General features: G+C 38.9%; 1 protein-coding gene across 2 annotated transcripts; it reads left to right on the top strand.

The window, feature by feature from the left end:
* The first annotated feature begins 248 nt into the window (after positions 1–248).
* On the top strand, positions 249–17,727 carry LOC109996193 (beta-1,4-galactosyltransferase galt-1-like). 2 transcript variants are annotated; one of them, XM_065966306.1, is made up of 6 exons: positions 249–493; positions 3,182–3,821; positions 4,583–4,913; positions 5,015–5,190; positions 5,900–11,866; positions 12,799–13,017. In XM_065966306.1, the coding sequence occupies exons 2-5, from the start codon at positions 3,208–3,210 to the stop codon at positions 6,129–6,131; spliced, it is 1,353 nt and encodes a 450-aa protein (XP_065822378.1). In that variant the 5' UTR covers positions 249–493; positions 3,182–3,207; the 3' UTR covers positions 6,132–11,866; positions 12,799–13,017. The 2 variants fall into 2 exon arrangements, with proteins under 2 accessions (XP_065822378.1, XP_029136300.2); XM_029280467.2 differs by lacking the exons at positions 249–493; positions 3,182–3,821; positions 4,583–4,913; positions 5,015–5,190 and adding exons at positions 14,200–14,530; positions 14,618–14,793; positions 15,534–17,727 and having other exon boundaries at positions 11,531–11,866; positions 12,799–13,438.
* The last annotated feature ends 568 nt before the right edge of the window (positions 17,728–18,295 follow it).

Below are 18,295 nucleotides of genomic sequence, written 5' to 3'. Positions count from 1 at the left end.
TCAAAATGTGTAGGTCGCTTAAACAACGTACAGCATACTGCACAATACAACTCAGAATAAAATTCCCATATCATTTTAACTTAATTTAATTAAAAGGTTGGTTAAACCTCCAGCTCGAGGCAGCACAGCCACAATGATACTTGATGTGAAGAATGCCAACTCGGTTGTTCTGATAGGCAGCAGATGTGCGGCAGCACGCAAAATACACACATCACTGCTTTGGCATCGCCCCGCCCAACAGAGAGTCGGAGTCGCAGGTGTGTTAGACACAGAGTTTGTTGGACCTGGGAGTAGATTTAAAGGTGGAGAGGAGGGAATCAGATGATGGTGGAGGATATAGAATAGAATAGAATTACTTTATTGATCTCAAACTGGGAAATTAATATTTGTCACCTGGCAGAAACCTGAAGGACAGAGACTCATAACCATCCCCGCCTGCTTTGCCTAACTTCAACTGAGAGGACGGAGAGGACTAACCACACTTCAGCTCTGAGTGAGTTCTTGTTCTGCTTTTACTGCTTTTTCTTCTTCTACTTCTTATTCTTCTGATTGTACTACTTTTTCTTCATCTTCCATGACTTTTATTTTACTTTTTCCTCTTCTTCTACATCTACTTTTTCTTCATCTACTAATCCTTCAGCTGTTTCTGCTCATTCTTCTTCATTCAGCACTGTTTTGCAAAACATTTCAGCGGTCAGCATTCCCATGCATTTTCCGCAGGTAAATCTGGCATTACTAGTCAGTCTGTCATTCTAGTTTCTAGTTATCGCCTGAAGCTGAGCGAGCGGCTGTGAGAGATTGTCATTAGGAATGAGGAAATTTAAACTGAATTGAGAAATGCTCTGATCTGCACTTTTTTTTTTTTTATCAAATTGAGTTTTTTACACTTTTATTGTTACGAAAAACAGCGAGGGAATCAGAAATGAAAAAAATAGACGACTAGATTTTTAAAACTCCAGACAGCAGCAATACAGCCTACACTTGTCTAACCTGAGAAAAGCTGAACAAAGTGCTTCATCCTGTAATTACTTGATTTTATTTTTGTGCTCAGTTGATCATTTTTGGAATTAAGAATTCATAACAAATCTTGTACCAAAATAATGGGTCACTATTTTGCATCATTAAGGTGCACCACCTCCCCATAGGAGGAAATAAAACTAAGGAACATTTGTTAATAATCCATTTTTTGGAATTCATACACGCCTACAAAGTTCATTTCCAACATAACTCAAAAAGTAAAACTTTAGCAGCAGACTTTAGATGGTCGTATGGGATCATGGCATTCCAGTCCTACAGTATCGTGCAGAGTTGTTAGGATTTATTAAAAAAAACAATATGTGGTGCACATGAGAGCTATTACTGAATGATTTGATCAGTAGTTTACCCAGTTTAATATTTAGTCAAGAGAAGCACTCAGGCGTTTCTCTGCTGAGATTTAAGACATATCTGCAGGAAATGCTGTTTGACCCTGCAAAAGGAATATGAATGATCGGGTTCTGAGTCGGGGTGAAATGTCTTAGCTTTTCAAACTGATGAGAGATGGAACCAGTCTCCACAGGGTCATTAATAACTCTGTGCCTTATCACTCTTGCGGTCAGTAAAACAGGGAAAGTTAGTGTCCTATCAGGTCCAACGATCTCACTCGAGGATGCTTTGGAACCAAACTTCTGGGCTGGACAGTGTCATTGTGTCACATTTACAACTGAAGTCAATCCAGGCATGGCGAAAGACAAACAAAGCCGTTTAAAGGTTAAAAGGTTAGATATGGGCAACTACCTTATGAAAAAGGGTTTTGGATCCATTTGATCAATAACCAGAATTTTCTGTTCTTTCAATCGAACAAGCTACAAATAACAGAACACCTTAACATCAGAGCTAAATTTACTGTGACTTGCAAATATAACTGCTTTTATCTAAGAATTTTCTTATTAAGAAGTTTGACTTTGAGATTGTTTTTCTTTTTTACAAATATGGAAATTCATTAACTTTGGGGCTGTGTTCTTTTAATTTGTGGTCATTACTTTCATGTTTTCAATCTGAAGGGGTCCTCATCTAGTTTCTGTGTGTCTGAAGCATTTTGCAGCAGTTCCTCTGTTCACATGTCCTGTGTAAAACACTTGTAGTGCCATATTTGGTCATTTCTGATTGATTTAATTGCGATCGATCCGCAGCACATGTGTATCAGTGAGTTGCACTATTATCTCAAAGCAATAAAGACCTGCCTTGAAGCAGTTATATGGGGGTTTACCCTCTTAGTTTACTTTGAATACTTAGCAGTAAAGTAAAATTGGAAGCTGGAAATCACAGGTGAGTGTAAGTGTCTTTGCCAAGCCTTTTCTGGCCCGTGATGTCCAGGCGCCGGCCAAAGACCCCTAACTAACACATTTAGGGAAAGTTCCAACATCTGAAGATCAGGATAACATCTTTAAAATAAAAGCGGGCTGGATGGAACAGCAATCAATGTTTGTACTGTAAAACAGTAATGGACTGTATGTCTAGTCAAACCGGAGTTTGATCTGTTAGAAAATAAATGAATTAGCAGAAAGAGTCGCGGAAGTGTCAGCAGTGGGTTTTAAACGTGTTTGTTTTGTTTCTAGCTTCCGTCAGATGTTTTTACCGTCTGAGGTACAAAAAAATCTGATGGAAGCTACAAACTGCACAATTTCTCATTAAATAAATTTGATTGGCTAAAAATTATCCGAAATCTTGGTCGCGATTTTTCAAGCAGTAGTTGGTAGTGGGTGCTCAGGCTAAAGTTGGAATGGGGCAAAGGGGTCTTCTTTGAAAAGCATTGGAAGAATGTGCCATGTTCTGCAATCTTTTCTTCATTTTAACATTTCTAATCAAAGGCATAATTGTTATTATTTCTCGATCAGTCTGGAACCTCAGTTAAATCATGCAAAATTCCTCACCTTTTATTTGTTCATTTATTCGTAGCTTTTCAATCAGATCTGTTCCATACATGAAATATAATTGATCATTTCTACATATTATATAAAAATGAGATGTTTCTTTAAATACTAAGATTTGAGAAAAATCCTGTCAGATTTTTTAAAAATCTGAGATCCCAGTCCCCCCATTTTAAAATGGCATGACACCTCTGTGTGCAGAAACAAAACAGACCATCTAAATCTAGTGAAATGTATCATGTCTCTAACTGTTGTTTGTATTTCTGCCTCAGGTTGGGTATCTACTCTCTTTGGCCAGATGAACAAAGCAAAAGAACCCAGAGGGAAACTGTTCTTCCTGTTCGTTTCTACTATGGTTTCTACCATCATTTTCATTCTCTATGTCACTGGGACATCCCCTGTGGAGTACATTTCCCCCCCAAGGCTGCCGGAGCCTCCTAAAGTATGCCCTGTGGGGACTGCCGAGCACACCATCACCCCCCTGAACAACACTGACCACTTCCTGGTGTCAGCCTTCATGGACCAGAGAGTGAAAGGATTTGATTTACGCATTATTAGCATATTCAAAACAAACTCCGCCAAACCTCTTTACTGTCTTTTCTGCTGTGCAGGCCAGTTATCAAATACAACTCCAACAAACATTTTACAACATACAGAAAAATTTGGTTTTCTCTTTGTCACTGCGGATATCATGTGTCAGATTCCTCAAAACTGCAACGCTACACATGTTACTCTTCAGACTGAGCCAGAAAGAGTGAAGGCATTGGACCAGCTTTGGCTTCCTATAAGAAACCAGAAGACCACAGGGAATGAGGAGAAAAAGTTGCAGTTTAACTTCACAGTCTGTATCTCTAATTTGTTTGGAGGAATCAACAACGTGCTTCAGTTTGCACAATCGCTGGAGATGTACAGGTCAGCATCACACCACACATTACACAGCTCCAAATCAACCTTAAGGCATTTTCTCTAAATATTTGAAAGGTTCTGTAGAAAGTGCACTGAATTGCATCACATAATATCTGATTATCCCTCCACTGCTGTTGTCATACTTTTGAAAAGTTCAAATTCTAACAAACACTTATCCATTCCAATACTTTTGAACGCAGTGATTTACCCTTCAGTACAGCCTTTGTCATTATGACATCAAAGTCGTCAGTTTTACCTCTTATAATGCTTCATCTCGGAACTTCTTTAGCTGCAGTCCAACATTGTTCTACTGTCTCCTTCTTTTGCCTTATCCTGATGTCAACGGTTTTAGCCAATTAACTTCCATTAACACGACCCTAATTTATGTAATGGGTTAGGGTGCCACTAGTCGCCAGAGTCGTTAATTAATGACATGGTGAGTCAAATTGGTACAAAAATCAGTTTTAACTAGTTTGTTCCAATGTTACACATTGTTACCGATTTTCACTGTCTCCCCCTGTTGCGCCTGTTACATCTGAAGATAGATCATGGGTGGAACAACAAACCCCAACCATTCTGCATCCATGCATAAGAACATTGCAGACAGGGGCGTGAATATCCTGCTTTGAAATGCCAATATGCAAGCTACAAGAGATGTAAAAAATGCTGCCAAAAAAGCTGGAAATCACTAGCACAATATGACTAACTGTGTTATTTCTTTTAATTGGTTGAACAAATGATTGAACCTTTGATTTACCTATCTGCAGGTTGCTAGGTGTTGACAGGGTGGTGATCTACAACACCAGCTGTGGCCCAGAACTGGACCTCCTATTGAAGAGCTACAACAGGACAGGCTTCCTGGAGATAGTTCCTTGGCCGATCGACTTGTTTCTGAGTCCATCTTGGGGCTGGCTCTACTCTTTGAGCGGGGGGGACGTGCATTACTTTGGTCAACTGGCTACACTTAACGAGTGTGTTTACAGATCCATGGACCGGTCACGTTACGTCCTGTTGAACGATATTGATGAGATTATAATGCCATACCAACACAACAACCTGATGTCTCTGATGAACACACTCCAACAGCAGCATCCAAATGTAGGCCACTTTTGCTAGAACAGAATCAAAACAATCATATTTGACATGTATTAATATTTGTATTTTTCCCCCTGTCTTCCATGTCGTGTCACATTCTACAGACAGGTGTGTTCCTCATTGAGAACCATATCTTCCCCAAGACTGTTTTCGAGCCAAGCAAGAGGTTTCATCTACCTAAGTGGGACAAAGTGCCGGGGGTCAATATTCTGGAGCACATCTACAGGGAGGACCCCGACAGAACAAAATATCACCCGCACAAATTAATAGTTCAGCCAAGGTAGGATGAGGATTTTTGGACTGAAAAGTTGCTCACTTTGTCAGAAGAGCCAGTGTTTTGGTACTATGAATTGTGTATTTTGCCAAGTCTTTTTGAAAAAAGAATTTTTTCAGTCATTGTAAAAAGTTTTTCCTAATCCTAATCCTTCCTAATCCCGCCTCAAAAAAAAAACACCCTCTCAAACCTGAGCATTTTTTGACAACAACCTCCCAAAACTCCAGAAAAACAGCAAAGAATTTCAATGTGGACTAAATTCTTAATTTTTCAGCTTTTGGAGCAGAAAGAGACATCAAATTAGAAATATGTGAAATCTTAAACCTAAATAATTGCCTGTGCACTAAAGTGCAATAAAAAAAAATTTAATTATTAATAAAAAACAATAAAAACAATGTTACGGGCGACGTTGCATCAAGTCCTAAAGGTATGTGCACACCAGCGTCAAATCTGATCTTTAAGGTGGACAGGCAAACGTTGCATCCAATCTAAATGGGTTAAATGTTGTAAAGATTGATGGGGGATATTCCTTACAGCAAATCAGAGTCCTAATAGACATGAAGTAATTCAGAATTGGATAATAACATTGGAAGGACAGTCTGCTCTAAGTCAATCAGAAGCTCAATTCAGAGTGCAGCGGGATCCAAAACATATGCCTCCAAGCCAAGACGAGGTTCACTGATACACTGTTCTTTTGTGTCTCTGTGATTAACAGGTTGGTGGAGCAGGTTTCTGTGCATGATGTGCTCAAGGCTTTTGGAACCACATTCAAAGTTCCCCCAGACGTTTGTCGGATCATTCACGTCCGTGTTTATCTGAGGGGAAAATTGGATGCCAAGGAGCTCAATGAGGATAAACGCCTGTGGGACTTTAACGAAAAACTAATTCCCAGTGTTGACAAAGCACTGGAGAGAGCAGGGCTGCTGAGATCAGAACCTGCCCTTTAACAGGTTATGTACTTCAAGGTCTAGAAACGTCAACTGATCATCTGTTCTAATGAAACTCAGTTTAGTCTTGAAACCTTTCTGTGTTCTAATCTCTTTCCATTTTTTTCAAAAGCAGCTCCAATATTGTTGCCTCTTTTACCTTTTTTCTTGCACCGAGAGCATAAAACCCTTTACAAGAAGCCAGTACATGTATTTGAACATAGAATGTTCCCCTAATTTCTGATGATAAAGTTAGGTCATTTTAGGATTCAGCTTCCTGAGGAGGTATTTTCGCTGCTGACATTTCCTGAGAATCTTCTCGGTGAGAATTTCAGCAGGCTGTCGAAAATAGTACCCAGGTACTTAAACTCCTCTACTAGTTCAACAGGATTCCTATGGATTGTGGGGATTGCAGCTGCAGCCAGTTCCCTCTGCTTGTTGGAGAAGGTCACCACCATTCCTTTGGTCTTGCTCATGTTCAGTTGGAGGCAGGAGCTGTCACATCACTCCACAAACTCCTGAAGAACTGGTCCATGGTGCTGAGAGGGGCCTGACAGCAGAGACAGGAGAACTGTGTCGTCTGCGTACTTCACCAGGGGACAGTTTGGCTGTGTGGTTCTGCAGTCGGTGTAGAGAATGAAGAGCAGAGGAGGGCACACACAGCCCTGAGGGGAGCCAGTTGGCCATATAGGCTAGTCCTTTTGAAAATGTCTTACAAATCTCACAGAAAGACATACGATTGTTACTCGTTCTTTATTACAGGATCTATCAGATTGCTTGTATAGTTATGACATGTTGCTGCTTCAGACCTCATCACAGACTTATTGAAACTGGCTTAAAGCTCACAATACATGTGATAAAGTCTGACCTGCAATCAATCAATCTTTATTTGTATAGTGCCAATTTATTACAAATGTTATGTCAAGCCTTACCCTACCTTATTCTCTGTTATATAATCTACACAGACCCATCATAAGTCCATCATCAGCACACATGACAGGAGTACAATAGCAGCAGCAGAGGCTGCCGGATAATATTTGCTCTGCGGGGACATCTGCTGGTGAAAAACAAGTTTTACTCTCAAAAAAGTTTGACTCCCTACAAGATTTAAATTAAAATCATCCCACCTAAAGCTTTGAAGTTGTTGTGATTCACTACTTCACTTTTAAGTACAAACAAGACCAAAGTAGCCATAATCCTTTATTCACTGTCCATGGTTTCTGTTTGTTAAAGATGGTAGCTTTTTCTTTTTTCTCACCATGACGAGCGTTTAAGGAACCAAATGTGATTCTGTGTAACTCATCTGGACTCAAACAAACTTTGACAAACATGTCTTAACAAACATGGAAAGATCAACACTTCACAAATGATCCTCAAAAAGTTGTTGGTAGATACATTATAGCCTAAGCAAATACTGTATTTTCTTATAATGGATCCAACAAAACAAAAGGGCATCAAGGAGGCATTAGAGTAGAAAAAAATCACTTATTTTGCTTTGTTGTGGTTGTTCAGAAAATGCTGTGTAGTTTGCTTATAGCTTTTCATTGTTCATGTTTCTTAATCCTGGCAAAGGCATAGTGTTTTATTGATAAATGGAGACTTTGTCAATATTTTTATTTGGTGACCCTTTTAGGACACAAAACTATTGAAAACTGTCTCACTGCTCCATATAGGATTGAAAAGATCAACATATTTCTTGTCACCCATTGGGAATGAATGAATCCAGAAAAACAAATAATTTAACCAGATACATGTAGCTCGAGGGAAAGTTCAGTCAGGAAGACTTTATATTCTGCACGCGGGTTTTAAAGCTCCATTTTCACACTAAGCAAGCATCAGCTGTTCATATCACCTGGTAACATTTATCCAATAGCACTGCTCCATTCTTTATTTAAATATGACTTTCTCTTACTCAAGTTCATGCATGCCATTGTCACGTGCAAACCTCCACTTCCCCCATCACCAGCAAGCCTATACACTGTTTCATCACCTTCTTCATCCCATCAGCCTCAGATGACATCATCAGCCATCATCTGGTTTTTAATCCCCCCAACAAATAAATGCTACTTTTTCAAAAGTTTATGTATGTAAACTACTTAAGTCGTCATGTGTCTCGTGAAGGTGCAGGTGAGACGTAAACCACTGCAAAAAAAGAAAAGTTGGGTGAACTCAAAATTTCAAGGCAACAAACTTCGATAAAATTTTAAGTTGGGCAATTAAACTAAATATTTTAAGTTTCGCTTTTGCGGTTGCTCAACTCTGAATTCTGATGTTTGTCAACTCAACTGTAAATTGTACTAACTTAGAATTTTACATTGTAATAACTTTTAATCCTTACTTCTGCTAACTCTCCCGTAAATTGCACTAACTTAGAATTTTACATTGTAATAACTCTGAATTCTTACACAGAATCCCCTTAAATTTGGTTAAGTTAGTATAGCAGAATAATTTAAGAGGAATTTAAAATTGCACACTGCAATAGTTATAATGTTATATAAATAATATAATGTAACCAATAACTTCTAATCAAATGTATAAATAATCACAGATGCAACATATACATTCAAAACATTTGTTTTATTTAAACTGTACCAGCATCAAATCCCTTTCAACAGGGCCAAGTAAATGCAAACAGATGAGACCCAATTGTCCCAGTCCTAGCAGTCAACTTGTGCTACATTGTATACTTGTAAACTTTGAGATTGAATAAAAGATCAAACATGAGTCATGTATACAAGACCATACAGAACCATGATACACAACTATGCCTCTAATAAATCTGTTAACAAGGTAACTGAGCGCCGTAACTTCCGGTCTCAAAATAATCAGCATATTCTTTTTTGTAACACTGCTCAATACTATGTGACAATTTACAAACACTGAATCTTAACATGTAACATGTTTAAGAAAAACCCAATAAAAGAGCAAAATAAATATAAGAGTTGGAGATGGAGGTACATAAGAGTTGAGAGTGAGTAACAGCAAGAGTAAATTAACATGGTGTTGGCTGGACAGAAGGGAACTTTTAGAGGTCAACATCATTTCACATCCAACATTATCAGTTAACTTGTGGATTCACTGAAGGAGTTTGTTTTTGAGGGATCTGACTCTTGCAGAGAGGTCTGTACCAAGTTCCATGAAAACCTTCTGAACAGTTTCAAATGTGTACCTCAGATCTTTCGGGTGACTTCAGGTTTAAAGCATAGATCAGTCCAAAGAGGTAAGCAAAAGCAGCTGGCAGGTCAGGGAGATCTTGAAGGACAATCTCTTCTTCCACAACAACACCAACACTCACAACACTTTGAGGAGCTGCGTCGTTATTATCCTCCAACACAGTCTCGACTGACTGGAAAGCTTGGTGGGAGTTTCTGGCACAGTACTAAACTGGTTTGAATCCTACTTAAAGGACAGGGACTTTTTTGTGTCTATAGGAAACTTCAAATCTGAGCAAACGAAAATTACTTGTGGAGTTCCCCAAGGTTCCATCCTGGGGCCTCTTCTGTTTAACCTCTACATGCGTCCACTAGCTCAGATTATTAAAAATTTTAAAAAAGTTATCATAACTACGCAGACGACACACAAATATATAGTACAATGTCGCCAGGTAACCATGGTCCCATAAAAGCACTGGGTAAATGCATAGAACAAATCAATGAGTGGATGTGCAAACATTTTCCCCAGCTAAACAAAGACAAAACCAAGGTTGTTGTTTTTGGAGCAAAGGAGGAGCGACTAAGAGTCAGCAATCAGCTTCAGTCAGTAAGATTTAAAACCACAGACCAGGCAAGAAATCTGGGCGTAGTGATGGACTCAGACCTAAATTTTAAAAGCCACATTAAAACAATTACAAAGTCAGCCTACTATCACCTGAAGAACATATCAAGAATTAGAGGACTTATGTCCCAGCAAGACCTGGAAAAACTTGTCCATGCTTTTATCTTCAGTCGTCTTGATTACTGCAACAGTGTCTTTACAGGTCTGCCTAAAAAAATCTGTCAGACAACTACAGCTGATCCAGAACGCTGCTGCTAGAGTCCTCACCAAAACGAAGAAAATGGATCACATCAGTCCAGTTCTGAGGTCTTTACACTGGCTTCCAGTCTGTCAGAGAATAGACTTTAAAATCCTGTTGCTGGTTTATAAAGCGCTTAAAGGTTTAGGGCCAAAATACATTAGTGACCTCCTGATTAATTACGAACCATCCAGACCGCTCAGGTCGTCTGGGACAGATCTGCTCTCTGTCCCCGGTGTCAGAACCAAACATGGAGAAGCAGCGTTCAGTTTCTATGCTCTTTATATCTAGAACAAACTCCCAGAAAACTGCAGGTCTGCTGAAACTCTCAGCTCTTTTAAATCGAGGTTGAAGACACACCTGTTTACAGCTGCCTTTCATTAAACATTTTTTTGTTTAATCTCTGTTTAGATTTTAAATTTTAACTCTGCACTGTAACTTTTAACTCTTTTTATATTTTTACTTTATTTATTTCAATTAATTTCATTTTAATTATTTTTATTTAAACATATGTTCGGATTTAATAGTTCCAGTGATTTTTTTTCTTTTCTATTTTAATGTTTCTTTTCTTTCCTCTGTCATGATGCTTTTGATGTCTTGTGTGAAGCACTCTGAATTGCCTTGTTGTTGAAATGTACTATATAAATAAACTTGCCTGCCTTGATTCGTCATTTGAAGTCAAAAAAATCCCCTCAAGGGCCGCAAATGGCCCTCGGGCCGCACTTTGGACATCCCTGCCCTAATGACTACTTTTGTAGCTGTAACAAGTTATCGAGCATGAATTAACACAACCAGTCAGAAGATAACATGTCTGTCCTGTTTGAACGGTATTTGCCCAGATATGTTAACAATGCAGCGCCGTAGCATCAGTTTGCCGCTAGCTTTCGCTAATGACTGAAAACCTGTTTGTGTTTAAATGTTCAAAATGTGTAGGTCGCTTTCTCCATTTAACGACGTACAACATACTGCACAACACAACTCAGAATAAAATTCCCATATCATTTTAACTTAATTTAATTAAAGGTTGGTTAAAACTCCAGCTCGAGGCAGCACAGCCACAATGATACTTGATGTGAAGAATGCCAACTCGGAAAGTTGGCTTTCCCGCATTTCACAACAAACAAATCAGAGTTAGCAGAACTGTTGTCCCTTGTTTTGAACCCCAACTTAAAGATTTAACTATTAACAACTCACTAGTGTTTTGGAGCATACAACTGTCTTGCTTTTATTGAGCTAACTAACATTATTGCCTTCAATGTAAAAAAAATATATTTTCAAGTTTTACCAACATAAATTTTAGGCCAAAAAATACAAGTTGGCTTTTTTGCAGTGTAGTAATCCAACCGGAAATTATTCTTGTGAGCTCATAATGTTGTTAATATTGCATACTTTTGTCTGACATTCAATATAAACAATTGATTAATGGGGTCATTGTTCTGATAGGCAGCAGATGTGCGGCAGCACGCAAAATACACACATCACTGCTTTGGCATCGCCCCGCCCAACAGAGAGTCGGAGTCGCAGGTGTGTTAGACACAGAGTTTGTTGGACCTGGGAGTAGATTTGAAGGTGGAGAGGAGGAATCAGATGATAGTGGAGGATATAGAATAAAATTACTTATTTTAATATTTGTAAATTAATATTTGTCACCTGGCAGAAACCTGAAGGACAGAGACTCATAACCATCCCCGCCTGCTTTGCCTAACTTCAACTGAGGAGAGGACTAACCACACTTCAGCTCTGAGTGAGTTCTTGTTCTGCTTTTACTACTTTTTCTTCTTCTACTACTGCTTTTATTTTACTTTTTCCTCTTCTTCTACATCTACTTTTTCTTCATCTTCTACTAATCCTTCAGCTGTTTCTGCTAATTCTTCTTCATTCAGCAAAACATTTCAGCGGTCAGCATTCCCATGCATTTTCCGCAGGTAAATCTGGCATTACTGGTCAGTCTGTCATTCTAGTTTCTAGTTATCGCCTGAAGCTGAGCGAGCGGCTGTGAGAGATTGTCATCAGGAATGAGGAAATTTAAACTGATTTGAGAAATGCTCTGATCTGCACTTCTTTTTTTTTTATCAAATTGAGTTTTTTACACTTTTATTGTTACGAAAAACAGCGAGGGAATCAGAAATGAAGCAGATAGACGACTAGGTTTTTTAAACTCCAGACAGCAGCAATACAGCCTACACTTGTCTAACCTGAGAAAAGCTGAACAAAGTGCTTCATCCTGTAATTACTTGATTTTATTTTTGTGCGCACCTTCTGTCTTTTTTTGGTCTCTTTCTCTCCCAAGTGCAAGTTACTGAACTGGACATGTAATTTAAAATAGCTTAGTTTCCAAATGTTGTTGTTTTTTTTCTGAATTATACTTTCCACTGTTTGTAATTATTATTTATTTTCTGTCTGTTTGTTTTTATGTTCACCTTTGTCTTCTGTTATATGGGACCTTTAAATATATTTGATTGGCTAAAAATTATCCGAAATCTAAATTATATAAAAATGAGATGTTTCTTTAAATACTAAGATATGAGAAAAATCCTGTCAGATTTTAAAAAATCTGAGGTCCCAGTCCCCCCATTTTAAAATGGCATGACACCTCTGTGTGCAGAAACAAAACAGACCATCTAAATCTAGTGAAATGTATCATGTCTCTAACTGTTGTTTGTATTTCTGCCTCAGGTTGGGAATCTACCCTCTTTGGCCAGATGAAAAAAGCAAAAGAACCCAGAGGGAAACTTTTCTTCCTGTTCGTTTCTATTATGGTTTCTACCATCATTTTCATTCTCTATGTCACTGGGACATCCCCTGTGGAGTACATTTCCCCCCCAAGGCTGCCGGAGCCTCCTAAAGTATGCCCTGTGGGGACTGCCGAGCACACCATCACCCCCCTGAACAACACTGACCACTTCCTGGTGTCAGCCTTCATGGACCAGAGAGTGAAAGGATTTGATTTACGCATTATTAGCATATTCAAAACAAACTCCGCCAAACCTCTTTACTGTCTTTTCTGCTGTGCAGGCCAGTTATCAAATACAACCCCAACAAACATTTTACAACATACAGAAAAATTTGGTTTTCTCTTTGTCACTGCGGATATCATGTGTCAGATTCCTCAAAACTGCAACGCTACACATGTTACTCTTCAGACTAAGCCAGAAAGAGTGAAGGCATTGGACCAGCTTTGGCTTCCTATAAGAAACCAGAAGACCAAAGGGAATGAGGAGAAAAAGTTGCAGTTTAACTTCACAGTCTGTATCTCTAATTTGTTTGGAGGAATCAACAACGTGCTTCAGTTTGTACAGACGCTGGAGATGTACAGGTCAGCATCACACCACACATTACACAGCTCCAAATCAACCTTAAGGCATTTTCTCTAAACATTTAAAAGGTTCTGTAGAAAGTGCACTGAATTGCATCACATAATATCTGATTATCCCTCCACTGCTGTTGTCATACTTTGAAAAGTTCAAGTTCAAACAAACACTTATCCATTCCAATACTTTTGAATGCAGTGATTTACCCTTCAGTACAGCCTTTGTCATTATGACATCAAAGTCGTCAGTTTTACCTCTTCTAATGCTTCATCTCGGAACTTCTTTAGCTGCAGTCCAACATTGTTCTACTGTCTCCTTCTTTTGCCTTATCCTGATGTCAACGGTTTTGGCCAATTAACTTCCATTAACACGACCCTAATTTATGTAATGGGTTAGGGTGCCACTAGTCGCCAGAGTCGTTAATTAATGACATGGTGAGTCAAATTTGTACAAAAATCAGTTTTAACTAGCTTGTTCCAATGTTACACATTGTTACTGATTTTCACTGTCTCCCCCTGTTGCGCCTGTTACATCTGAAGATAGATCATGGGTGGAACAACAAACCCCAACCATTCTGCATCCATGCATAAAAACATTGCAGACAGGGGCGTGAATATCCTGCTTTGAAATGCCAATATGTAAGCTACAAGAGATGTAAAAAAATGCTGCCAAAAAAGCTGGAAATCACTAGCACAATATGACTAACTGTGTTATTTCTTTTAATTGGTTGAACAAATGATTGAACCTTTGATTTACCTATCTGCAGGTTGCTAGGTGTTGACAGGGTGGTGATCTACAACACCAGCTGTGGCCCAGAACTGGACCTCCTGTTGAAGAGCTACAGCAGGACAGGCTTCCTGGAGATAGTTCCTTGGCCGATCGACTTGTTTCTGAGTCCATCTTGGGGCTGGCTCTACTCTTTGAGCGGGGGGGACGTGCATTACTTTGGTCAACTGGCTACACTTAACGAGTGTGTTTACAGATCCATGGACCGGTCACGTTACGTCCTGTTGAACGATATTGATGAGATTATAATGCCATACCAACACAACAACCTGATGTCTCTGATGAACACACTCCAACAGCAGCATCCAAATGTAGGCCACTTTTGCTAGAACAGAATCAAAACAATCATATTTGACATGTATTAATATTTGTATTTTCCCCCCTGTCACATTCTACAGACAGGTGTGTTCCTCATTGAGGACCATTTCTTCCCCAATACTGTTTTCGAGCCAAGCAAGAGGTTTCGTCTACCTAAGTGGGACAAAGTGCCGGGGTTCAATATTCTGGAGCACATCCACAGGGAGGACCCCGACAGAACAACATTTACCCCGCACAAGTTAATAGTTCAACCAAGGTAGGATGAGGATTTTTGGACTGAAAAGTTGCTCACTTTGTCAGAAGAGCCAGTGTTTTGGTACTATGAATTGTGTATTTTGCTGAGTCTTTTTGAAAAAAAAACTTTTTCAGTCATTGTAAAAAAAAATTCCTAATCCTAATCCTTCCTAATCCCGCCTAAAAAAAAAAACACCCTCTCAAACCTAAGCATTTTTTGACAACAACTTCATAAAACCGGAGGGTCTCCAGAAAAACGGCTACTAATGACCATGTGATATTTCAGTTTTTCTTTTTTAATAAATTTGCAAACATTTCTACATTTCTGTTTTTTTTCTGTCAAGATGGGGTGCTGAGTGTACATTAATGAGAAATAAAATGAACTTTTTTGATTTTAGCAAATGGCTGCAATGAAACAAAGAGTGAAAAATGTAAAGTGGTCTGAATACTTTCCGTACCCACTGTATGTGCACGCCAGCGTCAGATCTGATCTTTAAGGTGGACAGGCAAACGTTGCATCCAATCTAAATGGGTTAAATGTTGTAAAGATTGATGGGGGATATTCCTTACAGCAAATCAGAGTCCTAATAGACATGAAGTTATTCAGAATTGGATAATAACATTGGAAGGACAGTCTGCTCTAAGTCAAACAGAAGCTCAATTCAGAGTGCAGTCAGACTTCAAACTGAAATCCAAAACATGCCTCCAAGCCAAGACGAGGTTCACTGATACACTGTTCTTTTGTGTCTCTGTGATTAACAGGTTGGTGGAGCAGGTTTCTGTGCATCAAGCGCTCAAGGCTTTTGGAAACACATACATAGTTCCCCCAGATGTTTGTCGGATCATTCACGTCAGTGGTTCTCCGACGGTAAAATTTAATGCCAAGAAGCTCCATGAGGATAAACGCCTGTGGGACTTTAACGAAAAACTAATTCCCAATGTTGACAAAGCACTGGAGAGAGCAGGGCTGCTGAGATCAGAACCTGCCCTTTAACAGGTTATGTACTTCAAGGTCTAGAAATGTCAGCTGATCATCTGTTCTAATGAAACTCAGTTTAGTCTTGAAACCTTTCTGTGTTCTAATCTCTTTCCATTTTTTTCAAAAGCAGCTCCAATATTGTTACCTGTTTTACCATGTTTCTGGTGGTGGAACTTTATAGAAACATACCGAGACTTTTAGGTTGGGTAGAATCAAAGATCTGAACCAGTTTGCTTGACTGCTTCAATTGCTGCAACTCCTGTTGGTTTGCCATGACAACTGCTCTCATATCTAGCAAACTGAGGGGCGTCCAAAACGGCCGTGTCAGGGTGACATGCACTTTCACGTTTTTAATAACAGGGGCATCAATATTTTTACAATGTTAGTATTTAACCCCAGTAGTAGAAAAGTTGACTCTTCTATACGTATATTCAAGTCTGCAGCAGGTTTAAAGACACAGTCAAAGGCCTGTGACTAAAATTGAAACGTCAGATACATTTACCTTTTTAAGGATTTCTATGTCTACATGACAAAGCTACAGGACTCTGACTAAACTGCAGGGGCATCTTGCACATACGCTCTCTGTATTCAAAGCATTTGGTGAAACTGCATGTCAGCTTATTATGAGAAGAAAATATATCAAAAATGTCTATGGATGGATTTTGAGCTGATAATGCTATATGTTCACCATCAAGTTACTATGTGTTTCTTTTAACAAGTGAGCATGTCTGGGAGCTACAGGTTAGTAAATAAATCACCTCTAATCCCCTCAAGTCATATTTTGAGAACATTTAAGTGTACTTAAAGAAAATCTTTCAAGTTTTTTTTTCTTCCTGTGATATATATTCTGCTTTGTTTGCTGGTTCAGTGTGAAGTCATAAAAAGCTAATGGATCCAGCATATTTAGATACTTTTTTCTTGTTTCACCGACAACTTCCCAACACGGGCATCATTATTACAGAAAAATGATTTGCTTGAATAGCTCTACTTGTAATATATTACAAATGCCAACCCATGCATGTGTGATTGTGTTTTTGTATTTATTCAAAGTTAAAATAATGGCCTTGGTAACTTAAAAAAAAGGATATTATCTAATAACATAATGTCACGGAATAGCAGACACACAAGTCTTCTTTATGTAATGGGTATCTTTTGGTTCTTTTATTTTGTATATATTTGAAAACACAGCCCCTTTACTTCTCAGTGTGTATTGAAACTATGGTATAACTAGTCTTGGGTCTTGCCAAGCAGCAGGAAAAGGGGATGGAGACCCCTCCCTTGACAGGCCTATTTTTCTTTTTTATCCCTCTGCAGTTTCATGGTTTACTGCTTTGATGTTTTCAGCTGTTGCTGGAAACGTGTTTGTCCCAGTGCCCCATGGAACCAGACAACAATATTTCAGCTGACAAGAGCAGTATCAAGTAAATGGCCTGGTACTTTCAGGAAGCATCTGCTGAGAAGGATGTTCATGCTCATCAAAATCAAGGGCAGTGACCTTATGATGACAAGCATTATTTACATAATGAATCTGCATAAAGGCTGCTAAGGCTTGACTACAAAAGGGTTTTTTCAAAGGAGTAGGTTGTTGTTCTGATCTAATCCACTCACCATGTGTCTAATACACCCAATCACAGAGCTGAGCATATGATTCTCAGAAAAATACTTACATGGAAACCTTTTAAAGCTCAGCAACTTGTTAGGTTACATCTCACTCTCAGTCGCTCATCCTCATTTCCGGAGACACCGGCCGCTTAGATCACAACCTGTGAGACTGCAGACCTTTTACAAACCAATGGTGATAATCAGCATGTTTCTATTTGTATATTTTGTTATCTATTGTTTGATTACCTTTGCCCTCCATTGTGAGCTGTTGTACTAACCAAATAGCTCCCAAAGGTGGATCAATAAAGTGCTTCTAATCTAATCTTTAAAAAATGCCATGAGGACTGCTTTGGCCATTTGATTATTGTTCTACACTGAAAGAAAAGCAGAAGTGACGATGTGATTCAATGCTTTTGTGGCTGATCAGGCAGCTATGGGAAATCTGGTCAGTTGTCTAGTGATGTAGCTTGAGTCAGCAACGACACAGTATGCGCAGAATGCAGGTTTAAATATGAGTAGCAGAGGTCCAGTGTTAGAAAATCTGTAACTGTTGTACCTCATTATCTTGCTCCTCCTCTACACTTTAGGCTAACTGGCCTCGTGAGTCGTTACAAGCCTAACAGACAAACAGCCTTGAAAACTGACAAAGGGCCACGTTGAGTTATGGGTAACGCATATATTTTGTTCTGATAAGAAAAACAAAAATGTTTCTAAATCAACACATTTTTTTAAACTAGAAGCGACCACATTTTTTTGTAACAGGGCGTATACACTAAATGGCAAGTTCGGTGACTTTAGCTGCTAAACTGCTAATACTACACATACTTTTACCATCATTACTGACAGTGTATCTATCTTATTCATCGTTTGTAACTATCCTTCGTCTTCCTGCATCACCCTCAGTCCCACTTTCCAAGCCCAGCACATTTTCAGCAGACGTCTG

The sequence above is a fragment of the Labrus bergylta genome, chromosome 18 (assembly GCF_963930695.1).
Source record: "Labrus bergylta chromosome 18, fLabBer1.1, whole genome shotgun sequence".
NCBI classification, from domain to species: Eukaryota; Metazoa; Chordata; class Actinopteri; order Labriformes; family Labridae; genus Labrus; species Labrus bergylta.
Note: the sequence above shows the minus strand (reverse complement) of the source record. Positions and strands in the feature narration are given on the sequence as shown.

Excerpts from the sequence above, each read along its gene's own strand:
- LOC109996193 (XM_029280467.2), top strand. The coding sequence starts at position 12,825 with ATGAAAAAAGCAAAAGAACCCAGAGGGAAACTTTTCTTCCTGTTCGTT. Across the intron at positions 13,439-14,199 it reads CAGACGCTGGAGATGTACAG|GTTGCTAGGTGTTGACAGGG; the intron begins GTCAGCATCACA and ends ACCTATCTGCAG. Across the intron at positions 14,531-14,617 it reads TCCAACAGCAGCATCCAAAT|ACAGGTGTGTTCCTCATTGA; the intron begins GTAGGCCACTTT and ends CACATTCTACAG.